Source organism: Furipterus horrens, unplaced genomic scaffold (genome assembly GCF_987537825.1).
Source record: "Furipterus horrens unplaced genomic scaffold, mFurHor1.1.pri manual_scaffold_1, whole genome shotgun sequence".
In the NCBI taxonomy this organism is placed as follows: Eukaryota; Metazoa; Chordata; class Mammalia; order Chiroptera; family Furipteridae; genus Furipterus; species Furipterus horrens.
The window spans coordinates 167,351,504-167,376,822 of record NW_028327171.1 but is presented as its reverse complement, the minus strand read 5'-3'; the positions used below and the strand labels follow the sequence as shown (position 1 = coordinate 167,376,822).

Here is a 25,319-nt window from a genome sequence, read left to right as displayed (position 1 = left end):
CAATTCTTATCCTTCAGTATATTTTTTATATCTACACCACATTAAATGCTGGTGGGCAAAAGAATGTAAAAATCTAAAAACATTTCAAGTTTTAATAATTTAAAACCAACTAGCAAAAATCTTCCCCCCAAATATTTTTGTATGTAATTTTCTGTCCATTACCACAGAAGCCATTATACCTTAAAAAGAAGCTAAAGAAAAGTATTTCACCTTTCCTTTAAAACACGATTTCTTAGCCCTTAGGAAGGAAAACCTTAAATTTGGTGTGGGGGTAGTCTTTCATAACTAAAAACACCACATGTCAGTTGTACCAAATGTCTTATTTAGGAAAGTGGATACTTTGATTTCAAACGATTCTAAAATATTTTATCATTACAAGAAAAGTGTGTTCCCCCCCACCCCCCCCCACCCCCGAGGTGCTGGGGACAATGGTGGGCTGCGAGGTGGAGCTTCCAGATCCAAAGGGTACCACCTTCCTTTGCCCCTTTGGACTACTTTTTCGCGCCCCCTAACAGGATTCCAGCGGGGGTGCCACGCAGCCGCAGGAGGGCGCCCGACCAGCGGAGGGACCCCAGGTGAGGCGCTCCGAGCAGTCAGAGGGTAGGAGCTCTCTCGCTCGCTGGCTCTGCACGCTGTTAGCACAGAACTGGAACCAGAACCATTCGTGTGCCGGCAATTGTCGCCGCCTCCCCCACCGCCCCCCCCAACCCCGACTGCCACTCGCTGGAGGGCCCAGGACCGGTGAGCCAGTCTTGTCACAGCCACTGCAGACCTCCGGGACAGAAAAGTGTACTTTAAAGCTAAAACACTGTTAACAGATCGAACTAATAAAATTATCTATTAGCATATGCTATTGTTTTTCACAAAATCCATTGTTCAATAGGTTAGGTAACATCTTTTTTCCCAACATTTGGTCATTTTAGCTAAGAAGCCACGGGCAAACCACACACCCCGAGTCTCAGGATCATCTTCTGTCAAATCAGGGCTCTAGACGAATTGCCCTCCTCCCTTCCAAGTTTCAAATGTATGTATTTGTTCAGCTCATATAATCCTTTTGAAAAGGAGGTGTTTCAATGCGATGTATTTTCCAGATAAAGCTCCCCCATTTAAGTAGTAAAGCTGTTCTTTAAACATTTAAAATCTTACTCCTAAAACTTATTTTCAGTGTATTTCCCTGGTACTGTAGAAGAAGATGAGGTGTAACTCAACACAGTCTCCTAACCTCGTGGCGTCCCAGCCTTGGCGGCTGACGAGTTACTCACAGAGGCAGCCTGGGTCGCGGCTCCTCGCGCCAATCCACGCAACTTCAGGCCACACTCTGCGTCCCCACACGGGTGATACCACCTGCTCTGTATCTCTGTTGTAAGGCCCAATAGTTACCATAATATACCAAAGTATCTGTAGATGACAAATCACCACACAAATTCAATACTGCTGTGAAGAGCCCAAACTGACTTTTTTCTGGTTACCAAGTCTAGATATTTCTTATAAAACATTTGCTCTTTGTCAAGACGTGCATTTACGGTTCTGATCCTTCTGTTATGTTCTGTTCTCCAGCAGTTATTTTGTCTCCTCCTTCAAATGATGCTTCTAATTGCACCAGGCTTGAGATTCAGTTCGTCTCTCCTAGAACCTAGAATGACCGGTGGATAGGTGAAAACCAAAACCGAAAGATCTCTGCTACTTAAGTAAACGTGGTATCATCATTACTCACTTTAAAAGAAAGGTTCCTGCCTTGGCCAGATCTCCATTGATTGGAGCTCATCAGTACACCAAAAGGTGTGATGCCTGGTCAGGGCTCATTCCTAGGTTGCAGGTTCCATTCCCCAGTTGCAGTGTGTGCAGGAGGCAACCAATGGATGTTTCTCTCTCACATCCATGTTACTGTCTGTCTCTGTCTCTGTCTCTCTCTTGCTCCGTCCCACCCCCCATCCCCCACTCTAAAAATCAGTTATCATATCCTTGGGTGAGGATTAAAAAAATATATAGAGAGTGGTTCCCTAAGTAAGTAATGCATCAGACTCAGTCAGGGAGCATTTTAAGAGTCTAATTCAGCATGTCTGGAGTAGGACCCAGAAAAGCTGTTTCTCAAAAGCTCTCCCATGTAACCTCAACAATCAATAGTTCAGTTCTGGGGACTCACTGCTTTGCCCACCAATTTCTTCTCTAGAATGTTGGCAGCTGCTAGTTTGTTTTTAGTATAAAAATTTTTCCTTGTGTTAATTGCAAGCACAAAGTAGACTGCCCATGACCTAGGCTTAGATCCATGGGGAACTAGTCATTACAATCCTTTGTAATACAATTTTTAAATGACAAGTTAATCTCAGCTAAGACAATGCATGGAGATGCTTTAAGGTGGCTGGTTCCATATCACAGGACAACTGTTTCTGCTTTACTTATAGTTAGTCACTGGTAAAACTGAACACTGTCTCACTATAGTAGCCACTACTAAGTAAAGGATGGCAGAACTCTGCCAAATAACAGAAAAACAGTCAACTAGCTAATCAGTATTATTAAGAAAATGTTTCCAGCAGACATAAATGAAAAGTATTTTACAAAACCACAAAGCTTCCTGTAGAAACCCAAAGACTTACAATCTTCCAAAGTGTACCATAAAGGGGAAAGCTGACCAAAACTACAGTTGTTTAAAAATATGTTCAATGAATGGTGAAAATATAAGTGTCAAATAGGTACAATTTCATTCTTTTGGAGGCTTAATTGGCATAACACCAAATTCACTTTCCATTTACTCTAGCCAAATAGTTGTGAAAAGGACACATGAAGTATTTGGTATAATGTAGTTTTCAACACCATCCCTTCCAAATTTAATACAAAAGCCGCGTTTGGATTTCCTAGAGGTCCCAAGTGTATTTAGGCACTGCGAAACGTTGTCATGTCTTTTGGTTCTCTGCTGGGGACACACCAGTCATCAGCCTCGTGGTTGGTGTTATAATGCTTCCAGGCAGCTTTGTTATACACTGGAAGTCTTTCGATGGATTCTGTTGACAGAGCCTGAAAGAAAAGCAGGACCTAAGTCTGGCATGTTTTTAGAAGCCATTATTTAAGAAAACATACAGTGGCAAAGGTTACTACAAATTAAACAACACTTTACTGGATCAGTATTTTATTAATCATAACATCATCTCCATACATTTTTAAATAGTGTACATACTTGAAACATATTATTGACTAAGTCTATGGCATTGCCTGGTGTGCATGTTGATTGAATGTGTTGCTTGTAGTAATTCTCCAGCCAGCCTGGGAGCCACTGGACTGAAATATTACGCAAGTGTAATACATGCCTCTTATAAAACATGACCCAGAAGAGAAGTTGATTAATTTAAAGTCATGTAAGTATAAAAGCATAAAAAGTTGACGTATGTATCTTAATATATGTAATGCTACAATCATTTAATGAACTCTTAACTATTTATTAGAATAAATACTATTTTTCAGTATAGTCACTGTACTTTTAAAAGTTCAATACAATATTATTATTAATAAAAATAAAACTATGTCTAAGGCACCTTGGCTTTTGCATGAACCATTTCTGGTCTTGGGTTTGATTTTGTGTCTTTTCCTCCTGACATCAAAGGCACCAATTTCAATTACAGGATGTGTTTCTGCATCATGCATATCATGTTTCCAACATATCATTACTATTAATTCTCTATTCTATTTTACTCTCCTGTAAATCATTGGAACTTGAAATAAACTCATTATCTTCTTCAAGTTGGGATATTTAAGTAGAATTTCAACCTTAAGTTATAGGTATTCCCCAAGATGTAGAAAATATTGGACTATAAATTTCATTCTGATAATGCTAAGGAAGGTATTTGATGTTGATGATTTTAATGATTCTGTAAGACTTCCTGTCATCTATTTTTTCCAAAATGGAACTAAAAACCTTTCACCTATATGTTCTCTTTAAATATGCCAGAACTGTCAGCACCACTTGATCTATAGACAGGATCAAAGATGTTACATTTAGTGATAAAAAATATTGCCTTCATGTTGCCCTTTTTAAGTTCTTTACGATTGAGATGGTTAAAAAAAGAAAGAAGAAAAAGAACTATGATCTTGAAAGAATTTAACCTTTTCAGATAAATTTATTTCTCCAATAGAAAGTCTTCAGCATCTCCTGTAAAATGGGTGCCATCTAGTGGCCAGAACAAGAAACTAGCGTCACTAAATAATTAGGTATCAACACTTCAAAGGATTGATGGGGCTCAGTGCTCTCCATCCCTGTAAAGCATACTGATTTCTGCATAAACACATGGGACATCCAAGGCCAGTAGGCTCAGTGCTTCTGCTCCCACCTGGTGAGCTACAGGCTTACCAAGAGTCACCTGTGCTTGTTCCCAAATCTGTTTATGCAATTACACCTGTCATTGTAAATACATAATATAATAGAACTTAAACAAGTGCTGAAAACAAAGGGGAGGATTCTTTGAAAACTAAGATGAATATTATGGAAAAACTATGAAGAAAAGTCACATAAAAATTGATGTGAGATCAGAGTCAGAATACATTTGTAAAGGACTGCATAAAAATAAAAAAGGATTATGCACTTGGTTGTTTCTTTGTTTAAAGAAACAAACAAACAAAAAAAATGCATTTAAGTACAACTTCTGCAAGGAAAATAACTGAAACTTCAATCCGTAGACCCAAAGAAAAGGCCTGGGCAGAGCATCAAAACACTGGTGGATCAATGTTCGTTCGTGTGCTTTACATTAAAATTAAATTTGTAAGACAACACCTTTTATGGTTCCCCACTTTAACCCAACTTTTTTTCTATTAACAACCATACTCCTGATCATTATAGATAAGAACATTTCTTTTCCCAGAGTCAAGGAGATAATTTGTCAAAAAATGAGGTCCTATGTAAAAAAAATACATTTCTATTTTTAATAGCATGAGGTAGAGGACATTTTCATTACAGTTAAATACGGGCATCTTTTCTTCTTACCAAAAGAAGTCTCATTCACTCAAGAAAACTATAGTTACTACCTTAATGTAGATCACTGCATCTGTTCCATAGCCCTCCAGCGAATACAGCTTCAGGTCTCCTTGGAAGTACTGTGCATACAGACGGGAGATGGGCAATCCATAGCCAAAACCAGCCTGTTGTGTGAGAAAAATGAAATTCTATTCAGAAAGCCACAAACTGAAATACTTATCTAATGAAAATAAATGCTATTGAGTACCCCAGGGCTATCAGAGCCTGTATCTTAAGAGACCTGCTAATACCTAAGTATTTCTAGTGATCAAGCTGGGCCCTAGCTGAGTACATTAGACGACTCCCCTCCGGTCAGTTAGAAGTCTTCCTTTTTCTTTCTACTATAAAATGACTTGAGGGGTCTGGAAAAGCACATTTCTTTGCTTCATTGGCCTGCTCTAGAGTATCCCAAAACAGCTTTGGGCAACCTCACAGAAAACATGTTCTATCTTTTAGGAGCAAGAGTAGGAAAAGCCTTTTTGCAGCCTAACAGACATCTTGTGACTTCATACCCCAAATCTCCAACCTGTGTTCTGAACCTCACCCCTGGCTGGTTTGGCTCAGTGGATTGAGCGTCGGCCTGCGAGCTAAGTGTCGCTGGTTCGATCTTCCAGTCAGGGTACATCAGAGAAGGAAAACTCTGACTCCAAAAAACCTCCGCTGCCTTGCGGCATACCTCTTCAGGGGAAAGGCTAAGGGAGTAAACCCCGACAGAAAATCCGGAGCCGGAGTCCCTAAGGCGGTTTGACGTTGTAGTCAACACCGGCAACTCCTGCGGCGCACCTGAAGCCAAGCTGTATTGACTCCGTCTTTCCCTTGGATCCTTCAGCTGCGAAGAGAGGGGGGGTCTGCTGCATGGGCAACAGCAGACCCTCCATATTACCCTGCCCAGGCTCTGTAGCTTCAGCGTCATCGCAAGATGTCGATTCAACACGGGAGGAGACAGATACTACCATGTCACTCCCGAGTCGGACTGCACAGCCATTCTCGGCGGTGCAGATAGACTCTTGAGAAGCTACACCATCGTCTCTCGAGACGGACGGCTGCCGACGACGACGACGTTCTGAACCTGGAGAGATCCATAACAGCTCTCCTTTCTTAATTCTCACAGGTCACTCCCCTGCTTAAAAATCTTCAAAGCACAGCCCCATCCCCCAGCCACTGGCTTGAAATAAAAACCCAAGCTTCTAAAACAAGCTTTCAAGGCCAGATAAGATCAGGTCTCTGCCTTCCACTTTCCAGTCCAGCTGAATGAAAATTCCTGCTCTTAAGTTCTTCAAACATACGCTGTTTTTTACTTCTCTGTCTTTGTTCATCCTGTTCCCAGTGTCTGGAATGACCTTCTTTACCTGAACAAATTCTACCAATCCTTTAATGCAAAGCAAAAAGTAGATAAATGTAAAAACGGTTTTTTATCACCAAATGAGTGTTCAGTGACATTCCGTATAACACTTTAGTTAAGAGTTAATGTGGATTCAGGAATCGGAGTGCTAGCAACAAATCCAGGCTCTGGCTTTACCAATTTCCACCACTTATTTCTTGATTTTTCTAACCAGAGTTTCTGTTCATCCCTCCAACTCGACTATCCATTTTTCCATATCTCTCCTTGCCCTGGGAGCCTGAGCTGAATGGACGATGTCAATGGATTCCAATGCCCTCTGCTTCCAGGGGTTCCAGCCAATGGGGAACCCGTAGGAGTTCAGAGGGAGTCAAGTCAGGGTATTCACTCCCCTTCAGGCTGAGGTTGCTTCCCTTGGGCAGGATGGGCCCCTTGTTACTAAGCAGCTGCTCTGCAACCTTCCCATTTGGTAGGTTCTGCTAACTTCTCCCTTTGATTCTGGGCGGTGGCAGCTCCACTGCTGCTGGCCCTGGGTGCCTGCACTATCCCTGCTCATAGCTCTGTAATTTGTCTCTTTGTAAATCAGCTTTCTTTCATTATCATAATTCGAATGCACTATCTCTTTTTTCTTGGGACCCCGACTGATACATTAATTAGTTCCAGAAATGGACCCAAGGAAACTGCATAAGCAGGTGGCTCAGGGTGCCACAGCCTGATGTGCCTCATCATGGCCTCTCCCTCAACCACACGTGTGGACTCATGGGGCTTCCTCTACAGTAATTCAGAGAAGAAAAACGACCTGGTCCCCAATGGATGTACACAGGATGCCAGCATCAGCCAGAACTGGTCTGCCCTGTCACTACAGCCTCTCTCAGGACAGGAGTAAGTCCACCACGAGGGCAGAACCTGAGGTGCAGCACCTGCATGGACTCACAGGGGACACACCAGCTGGCTGGCTGGTCAGGGGCTTGGAGAAAATGAAATTGGGTAGCAGACGAGGAGGTCTGGAAGACAGAAATGCGGGTGGTCTTTTCTGAGTGGGCTTACAGTGTGAAGATGTTCCACCCACATGCATGCAGCAGAAGGCATCCACATGGAGGAAGCCCTCAGCAGTCAGGCAGACACGACGACCATGCCTGTGGATGGCAGGCAGTCTCTCTCCAGCTGCCCCAGTGTTCCCTTACTGGGTCCACTCACACAGTGGCCATGAAGTCCGGAGGGAGGCTCTGAAAGAGCTCAACAGCAGCCTTCCCCTCAGTGAGGCTCTGTATATGCCCTGGGAAGCCTGGGCCATGTCTAGCCTCCTGTTTTCTTAAAAATTCACATAAATTCTAGCCCTGGCTGGTGTGGCTCAGTGGATTGAGTACCAGCCTGTAAACCAAAAGGTCGTTAGTTCAATTCCCAGTCAGGGTATGTGCCTGAGTTGCAGGCCAGGTCCCCAGCTGGGGGCCTCCGAGAGGCACTCGATTGATTTATCTCCTGTACATTGCTGTTTGTCTCCCTATCTTTTCCCCTCCCTTCCCCTCTCACTAAAAGTAAATAAATAAAACCTTTCTAAAAAATTCACATAAATTCTGCTGCCAAAACAACAAACAGTTACATGGCATTGACTTTGTGCCAGGCATTAGGAAAGGTATTTTTACATAAAGTAAAAGTCATCTCTTACAATAATTCGATTTTTAAAGTTGGAGAAACTGGGGTATTAAAAGGTCTGTAATTTTCCCAAAGCTACACAGCTAAAATGTGGTGAAGTCAGGAATGGAACCAGGCAATCTGGATCGAGTCTGGACTAGTATGCTACGTGCTCTCCACAAAAATTCTACGGTATTTATTTACTACAAAAGCAGTATGTCCCTTCTCTCCCCTTACTTCTAGAGCAAATTTAGAATCTAAAAGATGTTTCTGTTTATTATTTTACCTTGTCTGCCCCTTAGTACATGGATGCCTATCCCAGGGACCACATATCTCCATCTGAGAAACTCATTATTACATTAATCATTTTTAAAGTTTTGTAAGACATGAACCATATTACAGTTGTAGCTACAGAATTTGTGCTGTGTAACAGGTAAAACTGTTACAATGAAGTCAGTCTAGTAACTCCCTAGAGTCTAAAATAGATACATCTTACACTGTGCTCATCATGTTACAACATAACTCCAGTGTATATGCCAGAGAAGATTCCAAACCTGGAAAAACAGTTCTTCCAAAATTACAGGCCAGAGATTTGGCAAAATGCTTCTCTGGGGGATGGAAAACAAGGATGGAGTCAATTCAAAAGCTATCTTACTAAACCTGAAAATAGGTAACTATTAAGAGAAATAAAAAAATATCAGCCAAACAATTATAATTGGAGCCATTTCCAGGTTGGTGATTAAATTGATCAGATCTCTAGTCTTACTTCTGAGTCTGGAATATGAGATATTTCTCTTATAAGTACTTGAGGGAAAAAAATCAACACAGAAGATTAAATCAGTGTTGATCAGATACCAATAAGACTGCTAACTTAGTCTTTTCATTAGAAACAGTAGATCAAAATGCAGTTTAACACTTGCAGAAAACTACTGACATATGATTATCAAGCTTGGCAACAAGACCTCTAAAACAATACTCTTTGTCTTGTGCTATTCAATCAAAAGAAAAAATAACCAAATTCTGTTTAAATTAAGAGGAAATTATTTTTTCCTAATAGCTTACCTTCTGCCGTGTGGTGTACCCTACACAATGGCTTAACTGATTTATTTGGTAACCAATTTGTTGGGTTTTTTAAGGCAATTCACACAAACACACTTCATTATTACTTCATCACATACCAGGGGCGCTGCTCGGGACGTCTCGACACGAGGCCGGGGTGCAGTTGAGTACATGTAGTTGAAGAGTCTGTCAATTTTCCTCAAAGGAACACCACCTCCTCGGTCACATATCTAAGATGAGAAGGATCAGGCACTATGACCAAGTCTCACAAACAGCAAAATACCAGAACATACTTCATGTCATGGTTTTAACTACTGGCTGGAGAGTAAGGCTTTTCAAAATGAATATCACACAATTGAAGTGGCAACTGTAAACGCCTCCCTCACTGCTGGACTTAACTCACGTAACACATAATATATCATAAACTCCATCATGATACAAATCCAATGGGGTGGCTGTGTATTTACTGAAGTTGCGCTTAACACTGCAGTATTACACAGAATGCAGCATCAATTAAGCCTATCTTGGATGTAAGAATAAATGTATTATTCCTTTATGGTGGGCAGTGTGACAGCCAGATGAAAAATGCATAAACCCTCTGACCCAACAGTGTTTATCCTAAAAAAAATCAGAAAAGCATGCAAAGAATATATAACATCCACCACAGTAGTATGGAAAATAGCTAAAACTGGATTACAAACGAAATAGAGGACTATTTGAGTAAACCAATGAACATTCTAAAATAGAATATTACTTAGCCATTAAATATTATCTAGACCTGCATGTACTGGCAAGAGAAATGTTCACAAAATCTTGTCAAATAGAAAAAAAGTTATTATATTCTAATTTTCTAAAAGTTAAATTATAAAAAGTCTGTAATGATATGAAATATTTTGGTCTACAGAATTATGAGTGATTTTCTTCTTTTGGATTTTTAGTTTCTGAATTTTTTTTTCACAATTACTTCTATTATGGCGAACAACAGTATAATTTAAACCTCCAGGGAGGAAAGAGTAGAACCACTTCGCTGTGTTGTAGAATCTCACCCACCAGCCATTTCACAGCACAGAGTCCTAGACAACTTTCTGGTGACTTTATAAAGTGCACAGGTTTTTATATTGTGCTCATGCCATTTCCCAACTCAAATCATATGGTAGACTGGATTTAATAATTTATTTACAGATTATCTTCAGCTTATTTTCCTTCACAGTTAACATGGATTTATTTTCCCAGCTGTTGTATATCTTCAATCCAAATCTACCACAACCATTTTTCTTTGTTACAAAATCTAAATTGATTCTATCTATAATATTATAGCAGTTGTCATATACAAACAAATCTGCTTGTAACATGGGTATATTAGTTATGCATAGATCTAAAAAAAGTACTGAATGCTATGTATTAAAATGTCAATAGGCTAGATGGCTTCAAGTTAAGTTTTTACACACTCTTGAAAAATCTTTACAGTATGTTTATACAGTAAGTCCTCACTTAACATCATCGATGGGTTCTTGAAACTGTGGTACGAGGAAACCAATTTTACTATAGGCTAATTGATATAAACAAGAGATAAGTCCCTAGGGCATCTCATCTAGGTTGTAACTAAACAATGTTAAATAAGTAATGTGATTTTCAAGGACCCGCTGTATATTTCTTACATAATTAAAATCACATAGCTATTTTAACTTATAAAACAAAAATACACTTTGAAATACCATTTGAAGACTTGCCTCATAGATCTACAATTAGATAATTGCAGTATAAAAATATACAAGGACTTTATTAAGAACTTGTCTGTTGCATTATGTTTGAAATTGTTCTTGGCCATGAATTTAAAGCCCTGTGAAGAGATTTATTTTAGTCAGATGAATAAAAAGGCCTGGGTATTTTTAGAGATCCACCAATTTGTTAATTATTCATCCTTTAAATTAATGCTCTGATGTGCATTTGCTGATAACATGGTAAGAAGTATGAGGGTTCCGAGACTTCCAGCCAAGATGGAGGCGTAGACAGACACGCTGCATCTCCCTCCACAACTAAGAAGGAATACAACTACCTCAAAACTAGAAACAACCAGAAGTTCCAGAAAACCAAACTGCATGGAAGCCCAGCAAACAAAGATATAAAGAAGAAATACTCATCCAGACAGGTAGGAGGGGCAGAGCCATGGCAAAGAGGACGCGTTGTGGTGGCGGCAGCAGCAGGGGCAGGTCGGCAGAAAGCGCAGTCACACATTTTAAAAAGTTAGGAAGGTCATCTGGGGAGCGTTCCCAGCTCTTCACCGGACCTCACAGCTCATAGTCACAGTACCAGGGAAAATCAAGCCTCATTGCTTCTGACTGTGCAGACCAGTGGAGGTTGGGGTGGAGGCAGAAACTGCCAGTCTCAGCAGAGTCCGCTTGTTTAAAGGGCCCCCACGGTCCTAGAACAATCGTAGACCCGCCCACTCTGCGAACGACGGCCAGGGCAGCAGCTAGAGGGACGCCAGTCTGGTGTGGAAGTGGGAAAGGTGTCTGGAAAAGGGGCGAGTGCTGGGCAGGCGGCATTGTTCCCTCTCAGACCCCTCCCCCACATACAGCGCCACAACGTGGTGAAACAGGTCGCCCTATACTGACGAATCCCTAAGGCTCCACCCATTACAACATAACGGGAGCGACAGCTCTACCTGAGACTCGAAGGTAAACACAGGAGCCTGTCAGAATGAGTAGACTGAGAAGTATGGCCCAAAAGGGGGAACGGATCAAGGTTCCAGTGGGAGAACTAAGTGACAAGGAGATAGCCAACCTAACAGACGCAGAATTAAAAACACTAGTGATAAAGATACTCACAGGCTTGACAGATATGCTTGAGTATGGCAAATGCATAAGGGAAGAAGTGAAAGCTATACTAAGTGAAACAAAGGAAAATCCACACAAAACCAATGGTGAAGGGAAGGAACCATGGTTCAAATCAATGGTTTGGAACATAAGGAAGAAAAAAACAGTCAACCAGTGCAGAATGAGGAAGCAAGAATTGAAAAAAATGAGGAAAACTTCCCAAATTTTGCGAAGGAGATGGACATACAGGTCCTGGAAGCATGGCGGGTCCCGGGTGAGCTGGACCCAAAGGGGACCACACCAGGACGCATCATGATTGAGATGCCAAAGGTGAAAAATAAAGAGGGAGTCCTGTGGGCAGCAAGAGAGAGGCAGAGAGTTGCCTACAGGGGGGTGCCTATAGGACTATCAGTCGATTTCTCAGAGGATACTTTGCAGGCAGGAAGGGACTGGCAAGCAGTATTCAATGTGATGAAAAGCAACCGACAACCAAGATTACTCTATCCAGCAAAGCTATCATTTGGAATGGAAGGGCAGATGAAGTGCTTCCCAGACCAGGTGAAGCTAAAGGAGTTCATCATCACCAAGCCATTATTATATGAAATGTCAAAGGGACTTACTTAAGAAAAAGATCAAAACTACAAACATTAAAATGACAACAAACTCACAACTATCAACAACTGAATCTAAAAAAATAAAAACAAAATCCAACTAAGCAAACCAGAATAGGAACAGGATCATAGGTATGGGGATCATTTGGAGGGTTACCAGCTGGAAGGGAGGAGGGAGAGAACTGTGGAAATGGTGCAGGGACTAAGAAGCATAATCAGTTGGTACAAAATAGACAGGGGGATGTTAAGAATAATATAGGAAAGGGTGAAGCCAAAGAATTTATATGCACGACCCATGGACATGAACTAAGGGGGGGGGGATTGCTGGAGGGGAGCAAAGGGGAAAAAAATTGGAACTACTATAACAACATAATCAATAAAATATACTTAAAAAAAAAGGATGAGGGTTCCATAAATATTAACTATGTAAATAACAAACTAAAATAGATGTAAAGATAAAAGTAGAACTCAATAAATATTTCCTAGTTTTTCTTAACCTTCTGGCACTCAGCAGTTATAAAACAAGAAGTGACTTCTAGCCATAGCGGAATGTGAGAAAAGCAGGGAGCAGAGTAGAAAGGAGAGAGGTGACTTTGAAAAGTATCTTCTTACTGGAGGTGAAGGGGATAAACTAAGCCATAGGAATATAGTTAAAAACTGATAAAGGTAAATAAAGCCAGCCTCCTTTGTTTTGCAGCCAAAAACACAATAAACTGAAGCCAGTAGCTTTTTTTAAGTGGTCAAAATAGTTTCCAAGAGAGTTTTAAGAGATGATAGTATACCTGAGGATCTGAGTTCTTTGGGGAAAGGGATGGAGGAAATAATGGTGGGGAGAAAAAGACAGAAGTTTGGTCTGTATATATTTAAGACAAGAAGAATGACACTCTGATGACAAATATACTGAGAAAGAGATGTGAAAAATTAAACAAAAAAATATCTAATTTCCGGCCAAGATGGAGGCCTACACTGACACGCTCCATCTCCCTCCACAACTAAGAAGGAATAGAACTACCACAAAACCAGAAATAACCAGAAATTCCAGAAAATAAAGCTACATGGAAGTCCAATGTATGAAGTTATAAAGAAGTGGTGCTCGTCTGGACGGGTAGAAGGGGAGAAGCCAAGGCAGAGAGGTCAAGCTATGCTGGCAGCGGCAGCTGCGGCGCCAGCAGCGGGACAGTGGTAAGCACACACACCTGTATTCAAGAGGAAGCGAGAAGCGCCTGGGGAGTACCCCTAGCTGCAGACCAAACCCATCAGCTCGTGATTCCAACACCAGGGAAGGCAGACCCCCATTGCCTTGGACTGTGAGGGCCAGAGGATGTGGGGATGGAGGAGGAGGCTCCCGGTCTCTCAGAGGAGAGTGAATGGCAGGAATCCATCTTGGACCCCTGCCCCCACACAAAGCGCCACAGTATGGTGAGAAGGGTCCCCCAGTAGTGACAAGTACATGGGGCTCCACCCCTTATAGCATAGGAAATGTGACAGTCCCACCCAGGAAGCAAAGGTAAACACAAAACTGTCAGGATGGCAGGGATCGTGATTCCAATCACGCAGCTGACCAGCCAGCAAATATCTAATCTAACAGCTCAGCAGACAGGAAATCTTTCTGAGGCACAGTGCAGAGCTCTGGTTATAAAAATGCTTACAGAGCTAACAGCAGACCTTAAACAAGACAGGGAAGGAATGAAGGCCAGTCCTGCTGAAGTGAATGAAAACACATACGAAACTAGTGGTGAGAGAAAGAAAACCAGGATCAAATCAACAAATCAGAACATAGGGAAGGAGCAGTCAACCAGTGCAGAAAGAGGAAACAGGAAGTGAGAAAAATGAGGAGAGACTCAGAAATCTATGGGACAGCTATAAGTGGGCCAACATCCGAATCAGGGTTGCCAGAAGGTGAAGAAGAAGAACTAGAAATTGAAAAATGATGTGGAAAAATAATGAAGCAGAACTTCCCTAACTTGGGGAAGGAAACAGACTTACAGGTCCAGGAAGCACAAAGAGTTCCAGGAAAACTGGGCCCAGGGAGAACCACACCAAGACACATTACAATCAAAATGTCAAAAATTAAGGATAGAGAGAGAATCTTAAAAGCAGAAACAGAGAAGAAGAGAATTATGTACAAAGGGTCCCAATAAGACTATCAGCTGATTTCTCAAAAGAAACTCTGCAGGCAAGAAGGGACTGGCAAGAAATATTCAAAGTAATGAAAAGCAAAAACTTATAACTACGATTACACTATCCAGTGAAGCTGTCATTCAGAATAGAAGGGCAGAGAAAGTGCTTCCAGGACAAAGTAAAACTGAAGGAGTTCATCAGATTCAAACCACTGTTATATGAAATGTTAAAGGGACTTGTTTAGGAGAAAAAGGATCAAAACTATGAACATTAAAATGAAAACTGTATCACAACAACCAACAACAGAAGCTAGGGAACCGAAACAAAGGCAAACTAAATAGGAAATGAGAGTGGGAAAATAATTATAGGTATGGGGAACATTTTGGGGGGAGGTCAGCAAGGAGGGGGAAGGGGGAAAGGGAGGAAAATGGTACAGGAATTACGGAGCATAGTAGGAGGGGAACAAAGGGGAAAAGAAATTGGGACAACTGTAACAGCATAATCAATAAAGCATATTTTTTTTTAAATCTCTGATGAAGATAATTTGAAAAAAAATCGACTTATGAGAACATCAGCCTATGCCAAGGAAAAGGCAAGACATACATGACTGAGAGTAGTGTCAACAGCAAGGCTGAGGAAGAGAAGTGTGTCAGTTTTTTCTTTCTTTTTTTATTGTTTTTCTGTTACAGTTGTCCCAATTTTTCCCCCCATTGCTCTCCACTGCCCCGCACACCTCACGCCCCACCCCCACTCCCACAGTCAATCCCCACCCACCCTTGTCAATTATTTTTAAAGTTTTCTATTCAGTGCATGAAATGACCCCTTCTCAACATCATCTAACCAAGAGCTGCCATCCTTAACTTCCTGTTCCCATAACATGGGTTAGTTCATGTGAATTTCAGGTCCAAGGGAAATGAATCACTGCTAACTTGATGACAGCTCTGAAGGCAGGAAATTTACTAACCCTGAACTCTCACCTAGAGCTCCTGAAGTCTCTTACTCAACATCTTTTTAAATGTCAAGTTTATAAAATCACCAACAGTGAATGAAACAAAACGTTTACATTTTAATTTAAAGATATGTGGCTATAACACTTACATTATTTACTGAATATAGACCAAACACAAAATCTGAAAGAGGAGCAAGAGTTCTGAGACAGAACAAAACAATGCTTTCATAGGATTTTCTGCAGAGGGATAAAAGGTGGAAAATGTCAATAATTTGAATAAACTAAAAGAATGGAGGGGAAAAAAAAACCCATACTTGATCCTGAAAGTCTAGGGTAAGTGATGGGCATGAAATCTCTACTGAAGAAAATTAGAGCCAGCATTTAACACATGAAGACATAACAAGAGTAGATGCAGTCATGTAACCTTGGATGTGATGAGGGTGGAGGCAGAGCCCAATATACAGGTACGGCTTTTATAAAGGGCTTCTAGAACAATCTCTTCAAGACCATTATGAACATTTTTAAAAGCTTTATTGAAATATAATTAACACACCATAAATTCACCCATTTAAAGTGTCAACTTAATGGTTTTTAATATATTCACAGATATGTGCAATCATCAACACAGGCAATTTCAGAATATTTTCATTACCTCAAAAAGGAATGCTGACCACTTTACTGACTATATTCTTAAGCAATTATTAGTCTACATCTTGTTCCTTTATATTTGCCTATTCTGGATATTTCATATGAATAAAATATGAGATATGACCTTTTGTGATTGGTTTCTTTCACTTAGCATAATGTTTTCAATGTTGCAGCAACCATGTTGTAGCATGTCTCAATGCTTCATTCTTTTTATGGCCAAAAAATATTCCATTAGATAGATATATATCACATTTAAATGACCCATTCATCAGCTGATGGACATTTGGGCTGTTTCCATTTTTTGGCTATTGTGAACAATGCTGCTACAATGTAGGGTTTTGCTTGAATATCTGTTTTTAACCCTTCAGACTATATGCAAACCTAGAATGCTGGGTCATTATAAATCTTTCTTTATACCAAACAGACAGATTCCCTAAGCAAAGCCTATCTGTCCACCAGCACAGAATGCGTCTCTGCTGCGTGCCTAGGTGATTCGTGTGGTGATGGATGATCACAAGTAGTAATGGAAAGCACCTGCAGACCAGTATGCTAAAGCACACAAACAGGAAGCAGGAAATGCTATAAGAAAGATCATGCTGTATCGTAACTGAAGCTCCAAAGCAGAAGACATATGGAACTTATTTTGAATCAAGTAAACCTTAGTGAGCAAGTAGCTGACACATAACTAACCAAAAAATAGACACACATTAGCATCTGGGCTGGAAAAAAAAGTGATGCATTCACATTACATTTTCAGCAAACAGATGGTACAGCCATATATTTATTTGTGCCTCACTCTTTTAAACGAACAGCCGAGAGAGATAAGCAGAAAAAAAGAAATTCAGAGATAACAATGTAAAACGGCAGAGACAAATTCATTTTTGAAAAAAGGCTACCATTAATATCCTCAGAGTGATAAAAGATAAATCCAAAATGGAATACTATAAGAAAGAATAGTAAAAAAGAAGTTTATAATAAGATAATGAAACTATAAAGTCAATAGAAGGGCTGGGAATTTAAAGTCAAGAAAATCTGATAGTAAAGTAAAAAGTTAAACAGATTTAAAAAAAAAAACTGGAGAAAAAGGATACAAAAAAGAGAGGATCATTTCACAATCCCAACAGCTCCAAATATGACTATTGGAAAGCAAACAGGAGGGTAAAGTATCAAGGAAACAAGCAGCAGAAATTCTAAATTCTAAAGGGTCCAGCCCAATGAGTAAGAAAAGGCCCACAGCAAATCACATCATTATGAAATTTCAGAACACAGCTGAAAAAAAATCTTAAAATCTCCAGCTAAGCAAAACCTCTCAGCTGAAACTAGTCACATACAAAGGTATGGGAACTGAAATAGGAACTATTCCTTCTTCTCAAAAGGAATAGCAGGAATGATGTCAGCAAAAACAGTGGAGAAAGGAGCTCCAAAAAGCCTCTCCTCCATCAAAGCACCAGGAAAAAAGGCAAAAATTGTCAGAATCAACTTCGTTTAGCTCTAGAAATTAACCAAAGTCTTACAGCAATCTTGGCGGCAAGTAGTAAAGAAAAAACAACAGCAAGGTTAGTGGTGTTTTAACTTGCCTTATTCCCACTCCCCATCAATAATATGCAATCAGAATGAAATCAGCAGCCTGGCAGTGATTGCATTTTTCTGACCCAATTCTAAGCTCCCAATGCAAAATGTATTGCATGCACCCACTCCCCATCATCAGAAACACTTGTCAAAAACAATAAGAGGTAATTAATTAATTTGAGGGCCACCTGAGGCAGTATACAACAGTTAAGTCAAACAATAAGCTAACTAAAAAGCTTAAAAAGTTAGGCAATGAGATGTCTATAGGGGCTTAGAAAAGCTTAGAGATGTCCTGAGAATCCAGAAGGTCATATTCATGCCTAGGGCTATGCTCATGTTCAGGAAAAACTTGAGGGATCCTAAGCTTTCACCTCTGACTGAACTTGAAATTCTGTACAAGCAGGACCTAAAGGTTAAGTAGGGTTAACATATTCAAAGTGCTGAAAGAAAAAGACTAACAACCAAGAAGTCGATATAAAGCAAAATTATCCTTCAAAAATGAAGGAAAAATTAAGACATTCTCACATAAACAATAACTGAAAGAGTTCATCATTGGTAGACCTGCCCTATCAAGAAATATTAAAGGGATCCTTCAGCCTGAAATGAAAGAACACTAAACAGTATATTGAATCCACATGAAAAAATAAAGGCCACCAGGAAAAGTAACTATATAATTAAAAATAAAGAATTGTATCTAAGTGTATTTTTGTTTATAAAATTTTTCTCCTATCATATTTAAAGATAATTGCATAGAGCAATAATTATAAATCTGTACAGATGGACACTGTATAAAGATGTATGTTTTTTAAAAGAAATTACTTAATTATTTTTTAGGGGAAGGGAGGGAAAAAGACAGGGAGAGAAACATCTATATGTGTGATAGATACATTAATTGGTTGCCTCTCACATGCCCCCAACTGGGGACCTGGCCCGCATCCCAGGTGTGTGCCCTGACCAGAAATCAAATCAGCGACCTTTTAGTTCCCATGCCAGCACTCAATCAATCCACTGAGTCACACCAGCCAGGGCAAGGTGTATTTTATGACAATAATTACACAAAAGATGGGGAGGGAAAGGGAACGAACCCAAATAAGAACAAGGTATATACACAGGTTGGGCAAAAGTAGGCTTACAGTTGTGATTATACGAAAGTTTATTCTTCTTATTTATTATTGTATTATTTTCCATATGAACAACTATAAACATTTTCCCCCACCTATTACCATTGAAATTAAGTCAGTATTAGTCTGAACTAGATCTGTATAAATAAAGATGTAATTTATAATCCTAGGACAAAACTAAGAAAATAACTCAAAGAAACTATAATGATAGAAACAAGAAGAAAATTAAAATGGTACATTAGAAAATATTATTTTTTAAAAAAGGCACTTGTAATGGAGAAATAAAAAATCAAGAGACATAACATATATACACTACATATGAAAAAATGGCAAGCAAATCTTACACTAACAGTTATTACATTAAATGTAATTCCAATTAAAAAGTGGACATTGACAGGATGGATTCAGAAAACATCATCTAACCATATGCTGTCTACACAAAACACGCTTTAGATTCAAAGACAAAAACAGGTTGAAAATAAAAGCTTGAAAAAAGACACACCACAAAACAGAAACCAAAAGAGAGCTGGGATGGTTATATTAATATCAGACAAAATACATATTAAGACAAAAATTATAATTAAAAACAAAGAAGGACATTTTACAATAATAAAAGGCCAATACACCAAGAAGATACAAAATAACAAAGATATATACATTTAACAATAGAAATCCAAAATACACAAAGCAAAAACTGACAGAATTGAAGGGAGAAATAGACAAAATAACAGTTGGAGATTTCAGTGCTCCACTTTCAATAATGTCTACATTATTGGATTTAAACAAGACTACCAACCAACAAGACCTAAGAGCTATACATAAAACATTCTCTACAACAACAGCAGAACACACATTTTTCTCAACGATACATGGAATATTCTCCAGGATAGACCAAATGCTGGGCCATAAAATGAGTCTCAATAAATGTAAAAGGATTAAAATCATACAAACTATACTTCTGGCTACAATGGAATGAAATTAGAAATCAATAACAGAACAAAATGTGGGAAATTACAGGTATATACAAATAAAACAACCTACTCCTAAATAACCAATGGGTCAGAGAAGAAATCACAAAGGAAATTAGAAAATACTTTCAGATGAATAAAAATGAAAACACAACATAAAAACTTATGGAACACAGAGAAAGTAGTGCCAAAAGGAAAATTTTTAGCTATAAAATGTCTCAAATCAATAACCTAATCTTCCAACCTAAGAAACTAAAAAAAGAACAGACTAACTCCAAAGTAGGCAAAAGAAAAGAAATTGAGATTAGAGTGGAAACTAATGAAATAAAGAATTGAAAACAATGGAGAAAAGTCATCAAAACAAAAAATTGATTTTTTGAGAAGATTAACAAAATTGATAACTTTCAGTTAGATTGACTCCCCCCCACCCAGAAAAGGGAGAAAACTCAAATTAATAAAATCAGGAATAAATTAAGGATATTACTACCACTCTTACAAAAATAAAAAGAATTACAAGGGAATACTATGAACAATTGTAAGCCAACAAATTAGATAACCTACGTGAAACAGACAAATTCTTAAACTACAGAAACTGTCTCACTAAAAAACAGAAAATTTGAATAGACTTACAACAAATGAAGAGACTGAACTAATAATCAAAACTCTTCTCACGACAACTCAGGCTCAGGTGGATTCCACCAAATATTTTTTAAAAAATCAACACCAATCCTTCTCAAACTTCTAAAATACAGAAAAGGAGGAAACACTTCCCAACGTATTCTAGAAGGCTAGTATTACCCTGACAACAAAACCAGACAAAAACATCACAAGAAAACTACAAACCAATAAACATCCCTTATGAATATCAATGCAAAATCCTCCATAAACAACAACAAAAAAACCTCTAAAAAGTAGACATCCCAAGAATGCATGGTTGATTCAACACACAAAAATCAATCAATACACTAAGAGATAGAATAAAGAATAAAAACCACATGATTATCCCAATCTATACAGAAAGGGTCATCTGACATGATCCAAATCCCTTCATGATAAAAACACTCAAAAAACTAGGTATAAAAGTGAAATTTTTCAGCCTAATAAATATTTGTGAAAAAAACCACAGCTAACATCATAATTAATTGTGAAAGACTGAAAACTTTTCCCAAATCAGGACAAAGACAAGTCTGTCTCCTGTCACTACATCTATTCAGCCCTGTACTGGAAGTTCTGGGTATACCAGTTAAGCAAGGGGGAAAAACTCTACACTGGAAAAGAAGAATTAAAATTATTCCTATTTGTAGATAACATGATCTTGTATATAGAAAATCCTAAGGAATCCACAAAAAATTATTAGAACTCATAAAGGAGTTCAGTAAGGTTGCAAAATACAAGAGCAGAACACAAAAATCAGTTATATTTCTATGCACTGGCAATGAACCATCCAAAAATGAAATTAAAAAACAGCCCCCAAAAGATTAACATACTTAAGAAAAAATTTAACAAAAGAAGTGTAAGATTTATACCTGAAAATCACAAAATGTTAAAAGAACTTAAAGAAGACTAAATAAGTGAGAAAAGCCTGGGTCCATGAATTAGAAGCCTTAACTGATTTATACACTGAACACAATCCCTGTCAAAACTAAAGTTAGTGTTTTTTGCATAAACTGAGATGTTAATATTAAAAATTTTATATAAATACATGGAACCCACAATAGCCAAAATGATCTTGAAGTGGAAAAAAAAAAAAAGGTTGGAGGACTCACACCTGCCTATTTCAAAACTTAAAACAGAGCTGTAATAATCAACACAAGCATAAGGAGAGACATCGTCGTCGTCATCGTCGGCAGCCGTCCGTCTCGAGAGACGATGGTGTAGCTTCTTAAGAGTCTATCTGCACCGCCGAGAATGGTTGTGCAGTCCAACTCGGGAGTGACACGGTATCTGTCTCCTCCCGTGTTGAATCGACATCTTGCGATGACGCTGGAGTGTCCTCTCCAGTGAAGCTGAAGCTACAGAGCCTGGGCAGGGTGATATGGAGGGTCTGCTGTTGCCCATGAAGCAGACCCCCCCTCTCTTCGCAGCTGAAGGGTCCAAGGGAAAGACGGAGTCAATACAGCTTGGCTTCAGGTGCGCCGCAGGAGTTGCCGGTGTTGACTACAACGTCAAACCGCCTTAGGGACTCCGGCTCCGGATTTTCTGTCGGGGTTTACTCCCTTAGCCTTTCCCCTGAAGAGGTATGCCGCAAGGCAGCGGAGGTTTTTTGGAGTCAGAGTTTTCCTTCTCTGATGTGCCCTGACTGGAAGATCGAACCAGCGACACTTAGCTCGCAGGCCGACGCTCAATCCACTGAGCCAAACCAGCCAGGGGAAGGAGAGACATATATGTAGACTAATGGAAGAGAACTGAGAAGTCAGAAATAAACCCATACACTTATGAGCAATTGATTTTTGGTAAGAGTGACAAGAAAATTCAATGAAGAAGCCCTGGCTGCTGTGGCTCAGTGGACTGAGCATCGGTCTGATAGCCAAGTGTCGCTGGTTCGATTCCCAGTCAGGGCACATGACTAGGTTGCACGTCAGGTCCCCAGTTGGGGCCCTAGTGAGAGGCAAGCACACAGTGACGATGTTTCTCTCCCTCTCTTTCTCCTTTCCCCTCTCTCTAAAAATAAATAAACAAACAAATAAGTAAGTTACTTTAAAATAAAAAGAAAAAGAAAAAAGAAAAATTCAATGAAGAAAGACCAGTGTTTTCACAAATGATACTGGGACAACTGCATATCTATTTGCGAAAGAAAGAAATTAGTTCCCTACCTCAAACCATTTATAAAAATTAACTAAAAATGGATCAAAGAGCTAAATATAAGAACCTAAATCTATAAAACTCTTAGAAAGAAACACAGGAGTAAATGCTGGTGACACTGGGTTAGGCAATGATTTCTTAGACGTGACACTGAAAGCACGAGCAATACAAGGAAGAGAGAAAAACTGAGATTCCTCAAAACGAAAAACTTTTGTGTTTCAAAGGATACTATCAAGAAAGTGAAAAGCCACAGAAAAAAGAGAACGTTTGTAAATCATATAGCTCATCAGGGACTAGTGTTTACATTAGAAAACATATAGAAAGAGTGAATTCTTATAACTCAACAATAAAGACAAACCATTTAAAAACTGAGTAAAGGATCTTAATTGATATTTCTTTATAGAAGATATACAAATGGACAGGTAGCACATGAAAAAAAGCTAGATATCATTAATCATTAGGGAAATGCAAATCAAAATCACAATGAGATACCATTCACACCCCTTAGAATGGCTATAATCACTGACAGCAACAAGTGTAGGCAAGGATGTGGAAAAACTGGAACCTTCATTCATTGTTGGTGGGAATGTAAAATGATAGTTATTTCGGAAAACAGTTTGGCAGCTCCTCAAAAGTTAAACACAGAGTCACCTAAAAGCAATTCAAGTCCTAGGTATGAAGTAAGAGAATTGAAAACCCATGTTCACACAAAGACTTCTACATGAGTGGCAGTATTCATAATAACCAAAAAATGAAAACAATCCAGATGTCCATCAGCTTCATGAATGGATAAACAAAATGTGCTATATCTACACAATAGAGTATTATTCATCCATAAAAAGAAAATGACGCTTTAGTTAGGAGCGCAGGTAAATTTATTCTCAATTTTGCAGATAACAAATGAAGACAGTGATTAGGTCGTGATTACACAGTGAATAGATGACACAGGACTTAAAACCAGGTCCTCTGATCCCAGTGCCAGGCCCTTTCCATTACATTGTTCATGTAGCCCCGTTTCTTAGAGTGTGATGATGTTTCTCTTTTTAAGTAATCATTTTGAGAAGCCAATTAAATAAAGTAGATAGCAAAGCACTGTTTAAAAATGAAAAATTATGTACTATCTATATAACACTGAAAATACCCAAATATGTTAGTTTTTATGTATCAAAGTGAGTCGTCGTCGGCAGCCGTCCGTCTCGAGAGACGATGGTTAGCTTCTTAAGAGTCTATCTGCACCGCTGAGAATGGCTGTGCAGTCCAACTCGGGAGTGACACGGTATCTGTCTCCTCCCGTGTTGAATCGACATCTTGCGATGACGCTGGAGTGTCCTCTCCAGTGAAGCTGAAGCTACAGAGCCTGGGCAGGGTGATATGGAGGGTCTGCTGTTGCCCATGCAGCAGACCCCACCCCTCTCTTCGCAGCTGAAGGATCCAAGGGAAAGACGGAGTCAATACAGCTTGGCTTCAGGTGCGCCGCAGGAGTTGCCGGTGTTGACTACAACGTCAAACCGCCTTAGGGACTCCGGCTCCGGATTTTCTGTCGGGGTTTACTCCCTTAGCCTTTCCCCTGAAGAGGTATGCCGCAAGGCAGCGGAGGTTTTTTGGAGTCAGAGTTTTCCTTCTCTGATGTGCCCTGACTGGAAGATCGAACCAGCGACACTTAGCTCGCAGGCCGACGCTCAATCCACTGAGCCAAACCAGCCAGGGGAAGGAGAGACATATATGTAGACTAATGGAAGAGAACTGAGAAGTCAGAAATAAACCCATACACTTATGAGCAATTGATTTTTGGTAAGAGTGACAAGAAAATTCAATGAAGAAGCCCTGGCTGCTGTGGCTCAGTGGACTGAGCATCGGTCTGATAGCCAAGTGTCGCTGGTTCGATTCCCAGTCAGGGCACATGACTAGGTTGCACGTCAGGTCCCCAGTTGGGGCCCTAGTGAGAGGCAAGCACACAGTGACGATGTTTCTCTCCCTCTCTTTCTCCTTTCCCCTCTCTCTAAAAATAAATAAACAAACAAATAAGTAAGTTACTTTAAAATAAAAAGAAAAAGAAAAAAGAAAAATTCAATGAAGAAAGACCAGTGTTTTCACAAATGATACTGGGACAACTGCATATCTATTTGCGAAAGAAAGAAATTAGTTCCCTACCTCAAACCATTTATAAAAATTAACTAAAAATGGATCAAAGAGCTAAATATAAGAACCTAAATCTATAAAACTCTTAGAAAGAAACACAGGAGTAAATGCTGGTGACACTGGGTTAGGCAATGATTTCTTAGACGTGACACTGAAAGCACGAGCAATACAAGGAAGAGAGAAAAACTGAGATTCCTCAAAACGAAAAACTTTTGTGTTTCAAAGGATACTATCAAGAAAGTGAAAAGCCACAGAAAAAAGAGAACGTTTGTAAATCATATAGCTCATCAGGGACTAGTGTTTACATTAGAAAACATATAGAAAGAGTGAATTCTTATAACTCAACAATAAAGACAAACCATTTAAAAACTGAGTAAAGGATCTTAATTGATATTTCTTTATAGAAGATATACAAATGGACAGGTAGCACATGAAAAAAAGCTAGATATCATTAATCATTAGGGAAATGCAAATCAAAATCACAATGAGATACCATTCACACCCCTTAGAATGGCTATAATCACTGACAGCAACAAGTGTAGGCAA

General features: G+C 39.4%; 1 protein-coding gene across 1 annotated transcript in view; it reads right to left on the bottom strand.

The window, feature by feature from the left end:
• Positions 1-2,033: 2,033 nt before the first annotated feature.
• The window catches only part of PDK1 (pyruvate dehydrogenase kinase 1), a 37,377-nt gene continuing 14,091 nt past the window's right edge, over positions 2,034-25,319 (bottom strand). Inside the window, exons 9-11 of the mRNA XM_090280767.1 lie at positions 9,149-9,259; positions 5,011-5,124; positions 2,034-3,012 (exon numbers count right to left, since the gene is read on the bottom strand). Of these exons, the coding sequence (XP_090136893.1) occupies positions 2,872-3,012; positions 5,011-5,124; positions 9,149-9,259 (366 nt within the window). The 3' untranslated portion in view covers positions 2,034-2,871. The remainder of the gene's footprint in view (positions 3,013-5,010; positions 5,125-9,148; positions 9,260-25,319) is intronic.